General features: G+C 39.0%; 3 protein-coding genes across 4 annotated transcripts; 1 reads left to right on the forward strand and 2 right to left on the reverse strand.

The window, feature by feature from the left end:
- Positions 1 to 435: 435 nt before the first annotated feature.
- Positions 436 to 5,707, reverse strand: LOC117951112 (mediator of RNA polymerase II transcription subunit 26-like). 2 transcript variants are annotated; one of them, XM_034882652.1, is made up of 3 exons: positions 5,340 to 5,707; positions 3,474 to 3,551; positions 436 to 3,380 (listed from the first exon to the last, which is right to left on the reverse strand). In XM_034882652.1, exons 1-3 carry the CDS (start codon positions 5,409 to 5,411, stop codon positions 1,812 to 1,814), a joined length of 1,719 nt encoding a protein of 572 aa, XP_034738543.1. In that variant the 5' UTR covers positions 5,412 to 5,707; the 3' UTR covers positions 436 to 1,811. The 2 variants fall into 2 exon arrangements, with proteins under 2 accessions (XP_034738543.1, XP_034738544.1); XM_034882653.1 differs by having other exon boundaries at positions 3,474 to 3,548; positions 5,340 to 5,706.
- Positions 5,708 to 6,474: 767 nt separating this feature from the next.
- On the reverse strand, positions 6,475 to 8,029 carry smim7 (small integral membrane protein 7). The gene is made up of 5 exons (XM_034882662.1): positions 7,897 to 8,029; positions 7,660 to 7,701; positions 7,492 to 7,544; positions 7,312 to 7,402; positions 6,475 to 6,807 (listed from the first exon to the last, which is right to left on the reverse strand). Exons 1-5 carry the CDS (start codon positions 7,920 to 7,922, stop codon positions 6,792 to 6,794), a joined length of 228 nt encoding a protein of 75 aa, XP_034738553.1. The 5' UTR covers positions 7,923 to 8,029; the 3' UTR covers positions 6,475 to 6,791.
- A 1,147-nt stretch (positions 8,030 to 9,176) lies between these two features.
- Positions 9,177 to 18,731, forward strand: tmem38a (transmembrane protein 38A). The gene is made up of 6 exons (XM_034882661.1): positions 9,177 to 9,545; positions 13,941 to 14,097; positions 15,532 to 15,716; positions 16,491 to 16,578; positions 17,890 to 18,007; positions 18,526 to 18,731. Exons 1-6 carry the CDS (start codon positions 9,422 to 9,424, stop codon positions 18,727 to 18,729), a joined length of 876 nt encoding a protein of 291 aa, XP_034738552.1. The 5' UTR covers positions 9,177 to 9,421; the 3' UTR covers positions 18,730 to 18,731.
- The last annotated feature ends 1,645 nt before the right edge of the window (positions 18,732 to 20,376 follow it).

A 20,376-nucleotide genomic window follows, 5' to 3' on the forward strand; every position in this document is an offset into this window, starting at 1 on the left:
AAAGGCTTTTTACAACAAAAAAGCAACTTTTAAAAAATCTAACACCAAGCAGTGTGCATTTAATTAGCCTCACCTTTCGAATGAAACATTCAAATTACTAGACAAAAATTATATCCTGAAAAAAAGTTTTTTAACACTTCCGGAGCAATTAAAATGTAGGCGGTCAAGGTTGATAATTTTCTGTTTAACTAATTGATGTATCAAAACAGCATCAACTGCATTTAGAGAGGGGAAGTTGCATCAAAGAGTGCATTAGGAATTTTCTCATAAGCATAGGAATGTTATTTCCCAAAAGTGCTTAGTATTCTGGTAATGAATCAAAATTAATCTGAGTGATGTGATTGGAGCTCTAGCCCTGGTGGGAATTAATTTGTCATTTCGATTAATTGTGAGTACTTGCAGAGCCAGCAATAAACCAGCAAAAAAAGAAAACAATTCCTTCAGTTTTTTTATTAACACATATCAACATGTCCACTTAAAGGACTAGGTAGCAAATATGTTTTCTTCTGCATCCAACTGAACACAAAAGGCTAATTTCTGTACATTCACTAAGGCTCTGTCTTTAGGGAAAACAAAGGTTTCCATAAGGCAAACAATATCTACAGGAATGATATTAAGTACTTTATCCAGCATGTCAATTCACATCCCAGTTCTTCCTGACAGTACAAAGATGCCAGCTAGGAGCATGATCTGCTCTGCCATTTCATTTCATATGTTACAGCCTTAATACACAGCAAAGGGAAAAGGCAAGTATAAGTTCACATTATCAGAATTTGGAATTTTAAAGAGTTTTCCTGTGTAAGGTAGGTTGGTGTATCAGCAGAAAATGGTTGGACTGTTGCTCAACACTGAACCAATTTTTAATAAATAAAAAAAAAAAAAGTGATTGTGTAGTCTGACATGTATATAAATCTTAAAATTAATATGTAAATAAATATTATACATGACAATTTTTTTTTTTTTCAGCGTGCATTGTGCAACCCCCATACCAGCCTTTCATTCACCACTAACTGTCCCATCTGGCAGTTTCATTCAGTCACTTTAATAGCATTCAAACCTCACAACACTTTTTGTCAGGTATTATTTCTGCTAAAAGTCACTGCATGAGACAGTGGTGAAATAAGGGAACAGCGGTTCTAAAAAGGTGCAATTACAAAATGTTTTTTCACAGCAGTTGATAGTTGTTAATACAAATAGTAATGATGATAGCTTCTTGAAAATAGCATTAGTTTCAGCTCATCCAAACAACCTTTAAGATTCAGGAGCAAATGCCAACAAAAACCTAATTGGTATCTGTTGGATGTATGCTTTAATTATGTAACTTACAACTTGCTGTTGAAAGATGATGAAGTTGATTGAACAAACAAACAATCTTAAATTAAACTTCAAATGAAAAACTGTGCACTATGGACTAAATGTGAGTGGATGCAGAATTGTCTCACTTCAAAAGTCATGTGGATAACATAAGACGAATGAAACATAGCAGGGCAGTTTAATGTAATTCCCCATTCAAAGAATGGCAGGTATAGTGAATTAATCCTGTACAGTTACTGAACACCAAGGACTAAATGGTCAGATAATGCATAGCCTCTTTACTTAACGCTGTCTTCACACAATGTTTAAAAAAACTAATTAAAACACTGATTATACCCCCTGTGCTCCACACACAACCAAGGACGTTGACTCCACTTTCACCTATGGTGCAAATCACCAGCTTACACTTAAATAAAGTGCCTTCATACACACAGATTTACTCCACTACACAATGAAGGGCAGCTTACAACTTCCAATTCAGAAACCCTACCTCAATTTTAATCCAGACAGACGTAAGGCAGTATGTTCAACCTGCTCTCATCTCCATGAGGGTCTAAGGATATGCACTCGGTCCAGTCATACCAATTACCCTTTGTGTCATAGCAACCGTTAACCCCGGACCAGTTTTGCTTGTGTAATCTGTTCAGATCTTCATTGATGACTTCTCTGCTTACCCCAGGATAATCCCTTGCTGGGAGTTCTGCTGCCAACACATGTGTTTTCTTGACATCTATACTTCCGTGTTCCTCTTTTTTCAAGAACTCTGTCATGAAAAAGTGTGCACCAGGGGTGTGGGCGCCCGACGATGTCAGCACGTTGCATTGCTGGCTTAGGTACGACTGGATTATTTCACTCCTCGACAGCTCTTTCCAGTCTGTCTGCTGGAAGGGACTGGGAGGAACCGGTGGATTCTGCTTTGGCTGTTCCGACAACTGACATTCAGGTCTGTGGCCTAGTTTGACCTCCCCCTCATGGCAAGACTCTTTATGAAAGGAGGGTTTGATCTGTCCTGTTACAGGGTCAAATACAAGTCTTCTGTCTTTTAACCTGACTGGTTTAGTGCTATCTTCTACAGTCTGTCCATCTAAATTTACCACATGGTCCTTAGGCCTGTATTTCTGTCTTTTCCTTTTCTCTGTTCTGCTAACAGCATCATCTTCTAAACTGACCATGTCACTGCAGCAAGAGGCATATGAGTTGTGAAGAGACATAATGGGAGGGCTGCTTTGAGAATCCAAATCTGAACCGTCTGTGTGTAAACCCTGAATACAACCACTGAAAGGCTGAGTGGAAGGGCCCAGCCCAAAAATATCCACCGACCCAGGCCTCACTGTGGGACTAGAAAGACCTGGTGCTTGTGATGTAGTTGGTTTGACACCAGCTTCCTGCTTTGGAGTTTGAGGACAGTGCAAAGAACAGCGTGGACTTCTGGGTCGATATTGCCCCCCAGAGACAGCTGGCTCTTGTCTGGCTTGCTGCTGCAGAACTGATGCTTTTAGCAGAGAAGAAGTGCTAGGAGGTTTGCTGTATCCTAGGCCACTTGGATGAGGTTTTACAGCATTGACTGGGATTTTAATAAGCCTGTCATTATCCAATGGCTCAGAAATGTCCCTGTCTAAAGGCTGATTTGCACAAGTATCTGCAAACATTTCAGAGCTACCGCCTATTCCATTGGTTGGCAGCTGTTTGGAGTTATGTATTTTATCATTAAGAGTCGTTTTGGATATCTTGGCTGGTAAGAGCAGTCCTTCCTTGTGGTCACCCTTACGTTTCCTGTTGCTTGGTTTCTCCGGCCTCGAGGAGTAGCAGTTGTTGAAGTCATTTCTGTTCTTCAACTCTGCGCCTGTTTTACCTGATGGTGTGGTGGCAGCTGGAATGGAGATGCAGGGATGAGCACCGCCATTGGAAGACCATGATGCACCTGTGTGTCCTTTGGACAACACTTCACCCTTCCCTGGCTCAATTAGCTTCTGCCAGTTTCGCAGGAGCTTCTTGGCCCTTTTGGCAAGGTCTTCATTCTTGGTTCTCTTCCGGACATCGTTGATAAGCTTGCCAAGACGGGTTTCCTTTAAGAAGATAAGATCAGTGTTAAACAGCAGCTTTGGATTCAACTGCATTTTATTTTGAATGCGCATACTGTAGATCTGAATGTAACCCACCTCCAGTGCCTCTTTGGTGATAGGATGTTTCTCCAAATAGGAGATCACCTCCATAACTATCACCATGTTGCATATCTGCTGAAAAGACACAAAAAAGGTTTATATATCACAATCCTGAGAAATCACAATGTTTTCAGCATTTCAACAATAGTGTCCATGCACAATTATTTCTATGTAGAGGTTGCAATTTGAGATTTAGAACCTTACAGGCCCAATTTACATACATTCTCCAGAGAGAGAAAGAGAGGCTGTTAAAAGGTTGGGGCGTAATTTGAATAAACTTTCAAATGTGCACCTGTATATTAAGAGATGATGTGTTCTGACTGGTTTCAGGCTCAATATGACAAACTGAGATTGCATGCAAATGTGGCATTTTATCCCAAAAGAAGAAGACAGATCTGCAAGTAAGATGGAAGAAGAGTGCTAACACCTCTCCATTCACTTTAATCTGGGCCTGCTGTGCGCCAACTAAGGTTTGGCGATATGACAATATATACACCAAGAGATGATATAAATGTTTTTTTGCCATCTGAAATTGTACTGTGATAGCAACCCATGGTTCAACAATAGGAAAGTCAAAAAAATAAAATATGAATGCTTGTTTTATAAATTTCATTTGAACGTGCTGTTGGCCAATCATGAATTGAGTTGGGGCTAGTGATGTGTGACCGCTGACTATCTTGTGAGAAGATGATGATGATGATGATGGCTGCGTATGAGCTAAAAAATTGTTTAAGCGTCCTGGAAGGAGTTTTCTTATATGGCAGTAGAGGATGTCGATGAGTCTAAGTTTGAGTCCAAGGCAGTTAAAAGTGGACTATTATTCAAAGTAACGTTTTTATTCAGAAAACCAGTCAAATTTACTCAGGGCAAGTACAATTCTTTTTTACTAGCCCGAACAGGCAAGTGAAAAAAACAAAAACAAACAAACATTAACATTAAACCCTGTAACCCTTTTAAAATTGTATGCGATGTTGCAGATCAATAAAGGATTGCTTAGCGGCAATATCGGATTTGTTTTAGGATTTCTGCATTAATGTAATGAAGTACCTAGATGTATCAGGTGTTTAATTTGCTGGATTTAACAAAACAGGAATTCATATCAGCACCTTATAACGCCAGCTGTGTGTGTGAACAGTATGATCAAATTAATACAGTACAGTAGACATCAATATATGTTCTAGAGGCCAACACATCAGCTTATTACGTTATGTGCTTAAACTTGTAGTGCACCAGCAGTGTCGTATACATTACTACTACAAAAGGCCATACTTACATTTCTCCAAGTTAGCAAATAACATATGACTTATGAGATGTCCATTTTTTTAGTACTTTTCAATAACTGGCAATACGTGTGGTGCAGAGGAACTGGAAAGCATCCTACCAAAGTGTGGTATTACATTGTCAATTTTAAACTTGCATCGGAAACTGTCCAGTTTTAATGTTGCCAAAAAAGTGCTGTAAAATACCATGACAATCTCATCAGCTGTGTGATAGAGAAAAGAAGGGATGATGTTTTAATCTTAGATGCAGCCTTGCTCTTAAAACCCCAAATTGTCAACGCAGCTCAGTTCAGCAAGTCTCCAGTCCTGAAGTATTTTTAAGTGCACACAAATAAGCTAACTTGGCTACATTGACATTAGCCAGCAAAAGTCACTCAGCTAAGCGTTGGAATGACTGGCATTAGTTACACTAACATGTATAGTTAGCTCTAACTATACATGTTAGCCAGCTAATTAGCAGGAAAATACTAACTCGCCATTCATATATTGACTGCCTCCACTCTGTCATTCCGGAGTAAGCTTGGCCTTGTTATTTGCCTTTCTGCGCCCCGTTCGTCCTCTGGAATCTAGCGGTTATACTCACATTGCTCTGGCCGTCGATGGCCTGTAGCAGCCGGTCTCTCATCACCTGCGGAGTGGCTGTAGCCGCTGTCATCGCCTGGCGGTATAGCGGGTCAGGACGGACTAGCTAGACAGCAGAATCCCAGGAAGAGGCGCCAGTGGGAAACCTGTCGACATTCACTTGCCCGACGGAAGATGTTCTCTTGGCATGAGCATCATGTTTTATGATGCTTTTATTTTTGTTTTTATTCGCCGCTGTCACGATTTAATAATTCGGACGACGGGAACAGAAAAGCCTCTCCGGGAATCGGCTACCCCCACCGCTGGTAGCCTCCTCCTCCTCTTCTCATCAGGCTTTTTGTTAAGCGTTCGAGCAGAGCATGATGGGAGAATTTTACGTAACCCATTGTTTACATCCGTTGTCCCCACCGGTGTTTAAATACACCCATTCGTCCCCCTTGTTATATGAAAAATGTGTTAAATTAGACAGGTTTGCACAGCAAAAGGTTCTTCATATTTTAATTTTTAATTGATTCCTACGTTTCATACCGTAACAGCTTTCCATGTTGAAGTTCCAAAAACGATTTGCGTCGTGTTTGAATTGAAACATAAAACTGATAATTTTTAATTTTGGAAGTACATCCAGCCTTTGGAAACACGAGACGATCATAGTAAAAATATGACGCAAAGCCATACTTTAAAGATATTCTATTTATATACCCATTTTGCGCAATGGTCAATATTGGATGTACCCCTCTTGCCAATAGACAGGTAAATTAACAGACATTGTATAAGAAAACTGTTTATTTTGAATGAGCACACATTTACATTGTAGGGTAAATACATTTACTTACAGCACACGTGCCCCACAATAAAGGAATATTGCTTCTTCTTTTTTTATAATGCATTGAAATTTTCTGTCCGGACATACACTAGTATCCACTAGAGTGTGAGTACCTTTGGAGATGTTTGTACAGAGGAGATGAGATAAGTTCATTAAGTGACTATGACGGCTACGCAAGGAAAAGGGATAAAAAGATGTTTAAGCAAGACAATCTTGGCAAGTCAAATTTTTTTCACCAGCTTTGATCACTACAGGATCTTTAAATGATGAAACACAGATAAGTCTTATTTCAACCGCAAAGCAAACTAACCTGCTGGATATGATCTCATGTTTTATAATGAAGCCCAGGGGCACACAACAACATTTATTCAGCAAAGACAAGGGTGTTGGTGCAGTTACAGCTTAAAAGCAAAGTGTACAAATGTAACAACTTCTGTAAGACAAAATAAATACAGCGATCCATAAATTCCTGTACAGCCGGAAGCAGACTTATGATTTGGGGTTGTGAAGAAAATAGAGAATAATTACAGTTAAAGTGACAAATAGAACAACAAACTAATTAAGGAAAAGGTTATAGTATCAAACTTGGAAACAGCATCATGATGAAAGTCCAGTCGCCAAAAACGTTGATCATGACCCAAACAATCTGTAAGGATTGAAGATATTCAGCCAGTTAGAAAAGCAACAACTTGACAGAACATTACTAAAACTGTAAAATGTATTCTAGGACATGTAGGAGAGCACAAATTGCAGCAGTTGAACAACAGCCATGATGAAGGAGGGAAAGTAGGCTTGGAAATGTGAATATTAGAAATAACACACACACACACACACACACACACATACATACATATGTAAATAATTTAGTCCGTATTCCAGTACTTTCAGACATATCCCAGTCTGTGGCACCCCAAGTCCATTGGTTCCTAATAAAAAGGCCTAAATCTCCTGTATGAAGGACTAACACTATAAAACAGTGTTCACTGTAATGAGTACACGCCAGCCAGTGCAACAGTGTGGCTCATCAATGAGTGTAAATACTTTTTAATTGTTTATTTGAAACGATGGAGTTTATGGTAAACAGGAATAAGACAGATTGGTGTTAAATTACAGCTACATGACCAGCGTCAACTTAAAGTCGAATACTCACACGACCATGCAGAACATCATGAAGATGTTCCACAGAGCGATGAAGATCCTAAAGTATCGCAGGCTGAGCAGAAACTCTCTGATGTTGTCACCTGAAACATAGAATTTTGAGAACTGCATTTAACTGTGACACAAACTTTATAGTTATCTTTTCACCAGCCCTCTCATACACGATACACACCTGTTGTCGGTGATTTGGAATCATCTCCAAATCCTTGGGACTCTTTTCTTTTGCTGCAAAACATCCAACGTTAAATTGTTATTTTGCTTAGTTGCTCTGATGTGAGGTTTTAGAAAGTGTGGCTGTAAAGAGAAAACCATCGACAGTATAAGAAAGGTTAATACTCACAGCTTGAAGTTCAGCACGGCCCCTGCATTCACCAGTAAGGTCCTAGAAAGCACAGAGACAAATTGTTTATCTACCTGCTGAGCTAACCTTAGCTGGTGAGCTGGCATTAGCACGGAGCTAGGTTAGCTTGACGCCGCAATTTAACCAGCAACACAGTGCACAATAACACACACACAACATTCCCATTACACTAAACGCATTTGTATGTGAAACAAGTCAAAACGAGAAACAAATTACCCGAATATCAACAGATCTCCGATCATTTTGTTCACATCACGTCAAAAACACACCTAACTTCCGTGTTCGTCACGCAATCAGGAATGTGGCCAATAGCGTTTCAGAGACATGAGATTGGGGTTTTACGCCCTGCTCTCCTATGTCAGGTTGTTCCTTCCCTGCGACCGTGTACTCTTTGTCAGAGGCATAGAGAGAGACTTTCTTGTCTTTCTCTTTCACTCTGGTCTTTATGTATAATACATTTGTGTACACCCGAACTTCTCCGACAGTGAAATGGTTGCATGTGGCTTCAGATATAGTAGCAATACATGGTAATAGAAGTTATACAGCACTTTAAAATAATTTGCCTGAAAGACTAGGATCAGGGAACAATAAAACAAATATGCACAAGCAACTTGCGCCACCTGTTGACAATAAACGTAAAAGCAGCGTCAGGTTCAGCCCTGCAGTGGTAGATTTGCAGTTGTTGCAGTTGTCCGACAGGACACCTTCAGCCTTTATGAAAGGCCTACTAAAATGAGCAGAACTAAATCTATTTATTGATTAACATATTTCAGGTAGGCAGAGATCCCCCAAATCGATGGCTTTACCGTCTTTGGTTTCACACAGCATAGGTTAAAAAGACAACAACGTACAATTAGAGTGCAAATGTATCTTCTTTGCATTTGGAAGAATCATCTGTATGTTTGTGGCTTTCATTCAGGCAGATCACGGTACATATGACCATCTAGTAAAACAAGAACGTTGTAGTATCAGTTGTTGAAATATTTAGAAATTTAGATATTTGATATTTAGAAGCTGCAAGGTTTTCAATTGTGTGGCTTGTGCGCCCCCTGGTGGTGGCAGAGGTGGTTGCTCTGATAATTCCCGTGAAATTTTACAGAGAAAATAGAAAAATACATAAATAAAATCATTTTACATATAAATACATACACTCTGGTTGTTGTTTATTTATGTATTTTCGGTAGTACTTCACATTTAATCACACTATTTCTGCATCATCTGTAACATTTGTTAACAGTAAGTGTATATCACCAAATGTTCGCTGAGCCTGCAGCCTCGGTGGAGGATCTGATCTGGATTGAGGGATGTTGTTTTAAGACAGGGTGAATACGTCTTTCGTAATAAGAATGGAAACTTGTCTCAGGCTTTGTTGTTTTTCCTAGGCCACCTGCAATCGTTAAATAATAGCAGTTAAATAATGCTTATTTCAACGATAAACTCCGGAGGATAAGCCTTTTTTTTTCAAGCAGCTTAAGCTTGAAAATAAAAAGCTGCATGTAAACCTCCTGTCGTCTAAAAAGCGAAGCAGCTGGCACAGACTGCACATGACGATGCTGCTGCTGTTGAGGCTGGAGATGAGTGGTATTAATAGGAGGGCTTGAGTGTCACTTGCTTTCACTGTCGAGAACGAGGGGTTTGGTGGAGACTCGGTAAACCGGGTTTGGGGGGGGGCTTCACGATCCAGACTGCGCAGTTGGAATAAAACAAAGAAGCAGGGACTCACTCTTAACAGACAGGCAACATGGAAGTGTTGGCAGTTCTTAATTTGGGCGATTTTGCCCAAGTTTTCTCTAAAATGGGAATGTTTCCCGTGTTTGATCTCGCATATTACATCGTGTCCATCCTCTACCTCAAGTATGAGCCAGGTCAGTGTGTTCTACTCTAGTATTTCCTTTTTCTACCTCTCTCTCTCTCTCCCTCCCTCCAGAATAAGGGTCTTCTTTATAATTTGATAAATCTGATTATATAAGCTATTCTTGTTATGTTATTTTGGCAGCTACATGCTTCACACTCACCAATCCTGTGCATAAATATATAAATATACATGTATTTACAACATCACAACACGTAAAATATATCTAATTAACATATCTACTAACATGGGAAATCGATATAACAGTTACTTCTGAGATGAATAACCTGAAATAAATTGAATGTGCATAATATTAGGTTGACTTTCTGTGTTATAACTATACAGTGTAATATCCCTATAGGGACTGTTATGTGTGTATCCAGTCCTTATAAACCCAACCATGACCTGTTACATCAACCCTAGAACAAGCTATGACAGCTTGTGTGAGGGAATGACTGTTGCTGCAGGAGTCTGACCTCATTTACACTGAGGAAATCACCAAACCACCCAGCTTTGGGCAAAGCCTGATATTTTCAAGAGTTAACTCCTTTGAGCAAATGAGCCTTAGTTAGAGGAAATCTGAGAGGAAGGCATGTGCATGCCAGAGACTTAGGCAATAAATAGAATATCCTGAAATAGACAGTGTCAGTGGGCCTTAGAAACCCCTCTGTTGCACACTTTTAAGCTGCAGGTGGGTGTGTATATGTTAAACATGAAATAAACTGTTGAGCTAACAACCTAGCATGATTGAACCTTATTGTTCATGGGAGGCTGTAGCTTTTGAAATAACTGATGTTCTTCAACCTAAAGAAAAAGTTCCCTCTCACATGAAAGTTCAGTCAGTGTTGGCTCATTTTAATGTCAGTTGAACCAAACAAACCTCAATCTCAAACAACTCATCATCATGTAAAGGTTTACAGCCTCAGAGGTTTATCAAATCCTTCCAAAACAGCTTTTATAACATATTTTATGTATCTCCCACAATGATGCTCGAGTCACTTTCAGTGAGAAAAATATATGGGCGCTTACTTGTAAGCTGAATACACCTTTGGAAACTTGTTTTGCACTACATGAGCTATCTGGAGAAAGTTAATTGAAAGTACATGGTTTTCTTTAATTCCTTTCAACTGAAATTAAATTAAGTACAAAATAAATGAGGTTTGAAGAGGATGATTGTATTACTCTGAACATGTTTGCAGCATCACTCTCAAAGGATAACGCCACAGATTTTGCACATCAAAGTCAGTTTAAAGGTCTTAGAGAGTGCTTTTCCAACTTATTACATGCCTGGATCTCAGACCTAACTTTTGGTTAGTTGTGTTGTGGGTAATGTGGCGTTTTGACAAGAAAGAAGTCAAGATTTGCCAAACGGTCGCAAGACGGTTGAGGTTAGACATTGACCTCTCAGTCTCACAAGAGTTTTTGGAAATCTAGGGTTACCACCTAAACACAACCCTAAATACATATCCTTTTTTAACTGTCCATCATGAGTTTGACAATGTTATGTGAGTGCAATGCTAAACAGTATACTCTTTTACAAGTCACAACTGCGGTCATTTGCTAATTTGAGTGAACACATACTTAAAGTTATGCATTAACGTGTAGGGATTAGCTCCTCGATGCAGCGGCTGCAGGTTCAGCGCCGACCTGCGGCCGTTTCCTGCATGTCACTCCCCCTCTCTCTCCCCTTCCATGTCTTCATCTGTCCTGTGGAAGTAAAGGCCTAAAAATGTCCCAAAACATTATCATTAAAAAAAACATAAACCTTATGCATTAACATAGTTATTAATGGCCCTAAAGTCTTAATGATTTCTAAAAGCAGATGTGAAACTACACTGGCACTCATATCTCACACAGAAGTGGAGGTGAAGGGGATTGTCTCACTTGGCTTTCAACACATTTTTTTGGTCAGCAAGAGTTCATGTTTTTTAATTTAAAAGATCAGCATTTGTGTGTGTTTTAGGGTTAAAATCAGTAATTTCATCAGAGTGAATATCACGTGGCTACCAAAGCTGACTTCATGACTGTACATTTATCTTACTTCATCTCTCATTTTACAGTCAAATGTCTCATGCTGCCAACATTTGCAAGATCTTTTTATATTCACCATTCCTGGTGTGTGTCCCATGTGTCTGAGTGGAGAGTCCTTGTTCACAGTACACAGAAGAGCACATGAATGAGTTCTGGGGGTCAGCATTTGGGGGAAGGGGGGGGTTTCAAGGCAGGAGAAGCAGTTGAGCAGAACATATTTATAGGGTGGTATTTCTCAGGATCAGATTGCTTTCATACTGGGCACCAGTGTCACCATGACACCCTCACCCACCTGTTGTTGGAGATTTGTGAAGCAGCCGCGCTCTGTCCACATCTCCATTTACTGAAGGTCTCTAACAGTGTTGTAACACAGTGTAGTCTTTACCCACATGGAAATATATATAGTCTTTAAATAATATCTTACTTTGCATATAACTATTTAATATGTATGTAGTTTGTTTTCAGATTTCATACAACATTACATGGGTACAAATTTGGCTCATTGCTTTTAGTCTTTTACATGTTTCTTTTTTGTATATCAGGACACCTTAGCAGTTATGGAAAGTTTAACTTTTATATTATTCAACTACTGGTCCAATTTTATGCCAGAAACTTTATACTTCTATTCCACAATATTTAATTTTATAATTTTTACTCATTAATACATTGTTTTCAGCTATAGTTACGAGTTACTTTTAATAGATCAAGTTTAATTATCTCAGTAGTTTGCTCTGCTTTCCCAGTGAGCATTAACTGTAACACAGCACAATGCATTAACATTTGCTATAGTTAGCTGCAGTTTATCATAACTTGCATACTGATTTAGAAATGTAATCAAAATGTTAACTGGAGCTATAATTGAAGTGTTTTGATTGTAATGGATATCTGCCAGCCATCAGGCACAAGCAATTTCCATGTCTAACCATGTCTAAGTCAAGTCAATTTTAAATGCCAATAGCAACGGCTTTTCAATTAGTCCAACATACGTCATCCTCTGTCCTTTTTTACCCTCACTTCAAATAAAGAAAAACTCCCCAAACAATTTTTGTAATGGGGAAAAAAAGGTAAAAAGAAATCCCACAGACAGACATGCACTACACGTGTTGCGTGTACATAATTGACCAAGTAAAGTTACAGTATGAACAATCTGGATGACAAAAAGACAGATTGTAACTAGTCTACAGTCTATCTGCTAACAGTAGCTGCTATCAGATGGCTACTTATGAGTGAGTTTGACTGCAGTGTCATAAAGAAATCTAGGCTTGTGTCCATTGTTACTGATTAAGTGAGAGAAATATGCTACTTAAGCAGCAGACAGAGCATGCTTAATATTTGAAATACACTTGTCAAATGAGAGGCAGAAAACTCAATAAAGAGGTTTGACCTGTATAGCGAGTTTAAATGGTGTATAAACGTCATTTTATGGTGTATTTGGACATGGTATAAATGCTTTGCATATAATAAAGTCAGTGCCACATCTGTATACAACAAGAATATTAAATGGCCATATATAAAGCATACAATCAGTTCAATAAATCATAAAGAGCTGTCTCTTCTGCTCAAGTCGATATACTTAAAAGACCCAGTCATCTGTTGAGTTGTTAAGCTGTACTACAAATGACTGTAGAAGTCCTGAGTCAATATTAGGTTATGATAAAAAAAAGTCAGATTATCAGGGCGTAAACTGTCATGGTGGACTGGGAGTGGACAAAGATACAGCTCATAAAACTCACAAGGGATCCACTGATAATAATTTTGAAATGTTATCGCTAACAGTTTTGCTTTGTATTGAACTAACAGAACGTTTTTAAAAACAAACATTTTATGATGATTTTCAATTTGACTGTTATTATTCCCCCTTAAGAACAAAGATTACCAACGGTTTTCCCTTCGGTTGTGGTAAAACTTCTGAAACAAGATTTAGACCATTAGATTAGAAATTTTGAAGTCATAAACACAGCATGTTAGAAACTTTTTACTCAATTGTTTTTCTGTTTCTTCTTCTTCTTTATTTGAAGTATTTAGTTATAATTAATTAGTTCCATACACTGTTTTGCAAATAAATAAATAAATAGAGTTATTGTTAATGATTAATGACTGAAAAAAATTATTATTCTAGTGACGCACTTCAGCTTCTTACGCAGGAAAAAAAGTTGTTCAGTTTTTCGTGGTATTTTTCTGGAGCTGTCGTCACAGAGGAACCTCCAAACAGGCAGTGTGACATCTAATATTTAGTAAAAGCCACAAACATTTTAAGCTTCACGAACTGAGCGCATAAAACTCCACCAGCTTCACCAACACCGCAAACTGAAAATCCCTCTCGACCACACGCAGGGATATTTTCCTTTTCCCTGACAGCTCCTCCTCTGTGTTGCAGGTTCAGTGGAGGTTTCTCGCAGGAGTCCCGTGGCCTCCTGGCTCTGTGCCATGCTCTACTGCTTTGGTAGTTACATCCTGGCAGACATCATGCTTGGAAGCTCCCCCATCGACTATTTCCAACACAACAGCCACATCCTGCTGGCCTCAGCTGTCTGGTGAGAAAGTCCTCAGAGCCTTAAGGTCACATGTGGTTGGGACCATTAAATATGTTTATTTTTTTTCTTCTTATTTTAGTTTTTTTATTCAGGCTTTTTATCTCACTTTTTTAGACTCTGTATGTGAAAAAATAATGATCCAGCCACAGTTTGGAGGTCATTCCCGTTATACTTGTCAAGGGAACAAAATGGTGAATTTCTTTTCCTGCTTTTTACAGGGAAAGAAACTTAATAAAGGCCTTTAAATGATCAGTTGAGCCAAATCACAAAAATAATTTCCCCTTCTTATCACAAGCTGTATCGGCAGACAGTTTTGTTGTCAAGTTTTTAAGGTTTTAGATATTATAATATGTAATTTTGGTGTTTAGTGCTCAAAGTAAAAACAAATAAACTGAAATGCAACATGTCTGCAACATAGCAAACAATGTCACAGGATGTCTCAGGATAATCTACAAACCTGAGTCACAACAAATTGTAGGCAGGGCAAGAGAGGAAAGTTTGTTTTTATAACAACATTTCTAGGTGCTTAACATGACGTAAAGAATCAATCCCAACTACATTTAAAACAGAGTTAACAGGAAAATAGTATAAAATGAGATGTAAAAAGTAGGATGCAGTGAGATGATAGTGGATTACTCAACACGTTGGCAAACATACTCTATCTTTACGGACAGACACTGAGGCTTATGTGTGTTACGGGTGAACCTACCTTGTAAAGTGCCCATATTATGAAAAAATCACTTTTTCAGGTATTTGGGGTGTTATTTTGTGTCTCTGGTGCTTCCACGCGCATACAAACTTGGAAAAAAGTTATCCATGCTGTTTTGAGTGAGATACAGCTTTCTAAATGTCCCCTGCCTTCTGTCACTAGCCAAGATGAGGTGGCTAACACTTGCTAGCTCTAGCATGCCAGCTCGTTCTCAATGGCAAAACACTGCTACAACACACGCTAGTTCACCATAATCTCCAAAAGAACTACTTCCATGTCCGTGTTCTGCAGGTATTCCACACGTGCCCCTCATCTAGAAGAAGTCTCCCAGCTAATCCTGCCTTGTGCTGACCAAAGTAGGAGAAAGAGTTATCTAGCTGATGTGATCTTACCGAGCTACTGCGCATGTGCGACTCCCAACAAAGATAGTATAAAAGTGCGATGTCTCACTCTGTAGCTTAAACAAGTGAAATGTCTCACTGTAGCTAAAACAGACACACAAGGTGAAAATGGATCTGAAACAATGTGTAGTACAACAAAAATATGGTGTTTTTAGAAAAGGAAACCATGTAACCATATTCTGGTACAACCTCAAAATACAATTATGAACCTGAGAAGTAGCAGAATATGGACACTTTAACATTCTCTAACAATCAGAGTTGAATATTTGATGTTTATCACCCCCTCCCCTCACTCTAAGATCTTGTTCTTACCATCTTTCTCAGGTACCTCCTCTTTTACTGCCCACTGAACCTCTTCTATAAATGTGTGGCTTTCCTGCCCATCAAGCTGGTGTTGGTCGCCCTGAAGGAAGTCGTCCGCACTCGTAAGATCGCTGCAGGTGTTCACCATGCCCACCACGCCTACCACCATGGCTTCTTCATCATGGTCCTCGTTGGATACGTCAAAGGTTGGTGTCTTGTGATTTCACAGCGATTTGCTGCCATAAATGTGCTTATACTGTCAGGATTTACCTTAATTATATCAAGCAGTATTACAGTATATCATTCAGATTAGCAAGAAAGTTTTGTGTTTGATTGTGTTACTCCATCATTGGAGATGACAGAACAGAACTGATTACATACAACTTGGTTCCTGACGGAGAGTGATGGAGATTGGTGGTTTGTACACCACATGTGCATGCCGCTGTGCAAATGTGCCATTCATTCATAATAAGTGAGTTTACATGCCCTTAAGTAACCCAATAACTGGTGAATTTGGGTAAGAACTTCCTGTATAGTTGGCCAGACAAGCTGATTCTAATTCTGATTTGTTGGACTAAAGAAAGTGTAGAGGAAAATGAAAATGTCAAAAATGTCTCCATGAACAATGTTTGTTTGAATCCAGAAAGGCTCTAAAATGATTAAGTAACAAAGTAGTGAAAGATTGTGCAGTCATTATGATCTGTAGAATACTATAGACTTTATTATTTACCTCTGATGTCTTTGTTGCACACCTAAACCACGTTTCTTGTATTATTTCACCATAAATTATCCAGTAGTAGAGGAAAGTCCATAGAAATATATATAAAGGGTTGTCCTGGTCTGATCTCTGCTTTAATAGCGAGGCCCTGGGGCCTGTTAAGAATGCGGGAGGAAAGCTGAAGCCATATTAGAGCATTCACACAAGACAGAATTTTTTTTGTCCTCATTTTTTCCCCCACTGTCTATTTTTATCATCACAGGGTCTGGAGTGGCTCTCATTTCCAATTTTGAGCAGCTGCTGCGCGGTGTGTGGAGGCCCGACACCAATGAGATCCTCAACATGTCATTGTAAGTTGGAGTCTCCTGCTGCTGCAGGGAACACATACTCATCTCTGCCTCCTCAAGCACGCGGGTTTTTCCAACCAAACCTTAGAGACAAAACTAGAACTTTAAAGTTATTCTGTCTTAAATTAGACACAAAACACTGACAGCTGTTTTGGGAAACACAGCAGGTTTGTTGAAGACACTATGGCTGAATCTCATTTCTCTACCTTACCCCTCCCCCTTTGCCCTTGAAACCAAGGGGTAAGGGCTAGGGGTGAAAACATACCCCTATGAAATGGGACACCACTTAGTTACATCACCATACAGTAGTGATCACGAACTTCCAAGATGCCGTCTCTGTCCGTCAAATGCGTGGGTTTTGACAACAGTGTCAAATGCATTTATATATTTATATATTTTATGTTCACTTTGGTGGTGCAGAGGCAGATGTTATCTGTGTAGTACTTAGGTCTGTTTGCAATACATATGTGTTTACACACACACAGTGTTGTATATCTGTTTCAGTTATCACCGTTTCGATGGCAGCTTTATTTGTATAGCACATTTCAGCAACAGGGCAATTCAAAGTGCTTTACATAAAATCAGTTAAACAGATAAAACACAAGTACAAACAGTTAAAAATCATAAGCATCAAAAACCAATAAAACACATGAATATACAGTTAAAAACAAAATAGGAGTGACTTTCTCTGACTTTCTCTGACTTTCCTTGTATTATCTGACTTTCTCTGACTTTCTCTATATTAATTATCTGACTTTATCTGTATTAATTATCTGATTTTCTCTGACTTTCTCTGTATTAATTATCTGACTTTCTCTGACTTTCTCTGTATTAGTTATCTGACTTTCTCTGCATTAATTATCTGACAATCTCGGACTTTCTCTATATTAATTATCTGACTTTCTCTGTATTAATTATCTGACTTTCTCTGTATTTCTCTGCATAGAATTTGAAATGGTCTGATGTTGGCACCCTCCAGTGGTAGTATCAAAAAAGGCACTTTGGCAGACCAAATAGATGAAAATGTTTATCCCCTAAAAGAAAACGGTTCAATAAGCCTAAGAGAATTAATTCAACCTACAGGGTGACGTTAGACCAATCAAAACATTCAACCAAACAATTAAACATTTAATTTATAAAATAATTGAAAAATCGCACACCCAAAGCAGTATGTTGGTCTACCTAATATAAGATAAAACCTTTTTATCTATCTCTCTGTCTCTGATATGTAACCTGATCCTAATGTCGTTGTTGTTGTATTCTCTGCTGCAGTCAGATGTTTAACTGACAGGTTTTTTTCCTCTGTCTCGGCAGCCCGACCAAAGCCAGCCTGTACGGAGCCATCCTCTTCACCCTGCAGGAGGCTCACTGGCTGCCAGTCTCCAAGAGCACCCTCATCCTCGTCTTCACCCTTTTCATGGCAACATGCAAGGTTAGATCAGCAAAGTGCAGTTGAAAATGTTGCTTTTATGACTCATTTTAGGCCTGACATTTTAAAATCTGTGTTGACATTCTTCCAGTGTAACTCAAGCAATTTGTCACTTGCAAAGAGTAGCTAGCACCTAAGTTCAGAAAATAGTATAATATAAAAAATAAATAATATAATGTTCCCTCTTGCAATTATTGCCCACATCTCTCTGATTTTATGTATTTAAAAAAATGTATTCAAGATTTTTGTTCAGCCTATAGGATTCACAAAAGACATTTTGGTGAGAAATAGTACATATAAACTCGACAGGTCTTTTTACAAGGGTTACTCCAGAAATGAATACTTCACTTCCAAAAAGTTTCACTTCCAAACAGAACAGTCAAAATTACTGCAGCAGAGAATGATATATAAGAAGTGCTGAATCCTTCAATTCCCATAAGCCCTCTCAATAGGATCTCTCATTAAGCCATCCCTGGCTACATTAACACAGGCCTCTTCTAACTGAAACCGTCTTCCTTCAGGTGGTGATGACCGCCCGACACTCTCATGGCTCCCCCTTCACCCTCATTGAGTCCTGGGTTTGCCATCTGCTGTTCGGCTCCCCTCTGGGTGGATCTGAGGAAGACCATCATCATCCTCCTGCTTCTGTCCCGTCTTCACTTCTTAAAACCAAGGAGGAGCTGAGCGAAGGTACCCGCAAGAGGAAAGTCAAGAAAGCCGAGTAGGACGTCGAGCTGAAAACTCCATCATGGCCTTGACATGATTGGGAGCTCCCATTCCTTTCTAGGGAGAGGGGCAGTTTGATGTTTAACCAAACGAGACCCTTTATATCAGAGAAAATGGTGCTTTCGGCATTTTACACAGAACGAGGACTCTGTAAGTACCACGGCAAATGTTTCACACTTCAACCCAACCTGGACATTTGAATTTCTGTATGTGTTTGTGAACATCTGCATCTGTGCTCAACACTGTGTGGTGATCCACATGTAGCAGCTGTGTGGTTGTTTTCGGACGGCCTCTGTTCTGCTTTTTTCATTGAGATGAGGACAACTTCCAGTCTTTAAATAAAATCAAGAGAAACATTGTGTCTTTGGGATTTATTTTCTTCTTTTATGGCACTTCTGCCTCACAGCAAGATGGTTCTGGGTTTGAATCCAGGTCATTCTGTGTGGAGTTTGCATGTTCTCCCCGTGTTTGCGTGGATTTGCTCCGGTTTCTTCCCATCATAAAGACACACATGCTAGGTAACTAGGATTACAGATGAACATTTGCCAACTGGCTAACACTGGCACAGTTACAGAAATGTTGATTAATGTTGCATGGTCCTAATCAAACTAAAATAAATCTTAGGTTCAGTTTTAGATGGATGGATGTATGGATTATGATACTACATATTACAACAACACATCAACAACTTATAAACTTGTAAATGTATTATTATTCTGATTATTATAATTAGTTTTTTTGTAGGTTTTTTAGTTTTATTTTTTTTTGCGATTTAGTTTTCTATAAAAGGACGCATTTTACCTTCAAGTAATTTTAGTGCATATGTTCAGGGCTTGTGTATTTAAAATTTCTCATAAATGTTTTTGTTTTTTACGCTCCCGAAACAGAGATCACCGGTGTCGACCTAAAACTAACGGTCAATGGTGACAATGCAGATTGGCGCTGCCTGCTGTTATGGAGACGTATTACGTCTTGTGCACGCGTAGAACGTACATGTACGCTCAAGTCGGCGTCGCTTCAATGTGTCAAGGAGCTTTTTTGACCTTGGGGAAACTGTCAGGCAGTCAAAAACTCAGTTTTGTAACTCCGGGACTGTTGGGAGGTGACAGGAAAGGTCCGTGGTCGACCTAAGGTCATGTCCTGAGAAACTTGGACGCTACCGGCTGTGTTGACAAACTCTTGTAGCACAGGCAATAAAGCTTCACTAATGAACTTTGCAGGAGGTTGTTACACTCGACCTTTGACCTTTACATTCCTCACAGCAGCAGCAGAGGAGAAGGTCAGAGATCTGTTTGCTGCATTTTCAGGTTACGTTTGTTAGAGCTCACAGAAACCATCCTTGTTGCCTAAGTCTAGACGTTCACTATATCCTCTTTGGTGACTTTGTTGGTACAAACCGTACTGTTGGAGCTATTCATTATTTAGTTATTGTTGGAGCCATTCATTATTTTGTTATTGTTGGAACTCTTCATTGTTTTGTTATAAATAATAGTTAAATATTTAATTTATTTAATTTTAGTTTTGCTTGAATTATACAGCTACATAAATTTATTTATCATCAGTATTTTATTTGGGTTATTTTTAGTATCTGTTAGTACTTTTGTTTTGAAGGTACCAGGCAGCTTTAGCCACAGGTCTAGTCTACA

The sequence above is a fragment of the Etheostoma cragini genome, chromosome 9 (assembly GCF_013103735.1).
Source record: "Etheostoma cragini isolate CJK2018 chromosome 9, CSU_Ecrag_1.0, whole genome shotgun sequence".
In the NCBI taxonomy this organism is placed as follows: domain Eukaryota; kingdom Metazoa; phylum Chordata; class Actinopteri; order Perciformes; family Percidae; genus Etheostoma; species Etheostoma cragini.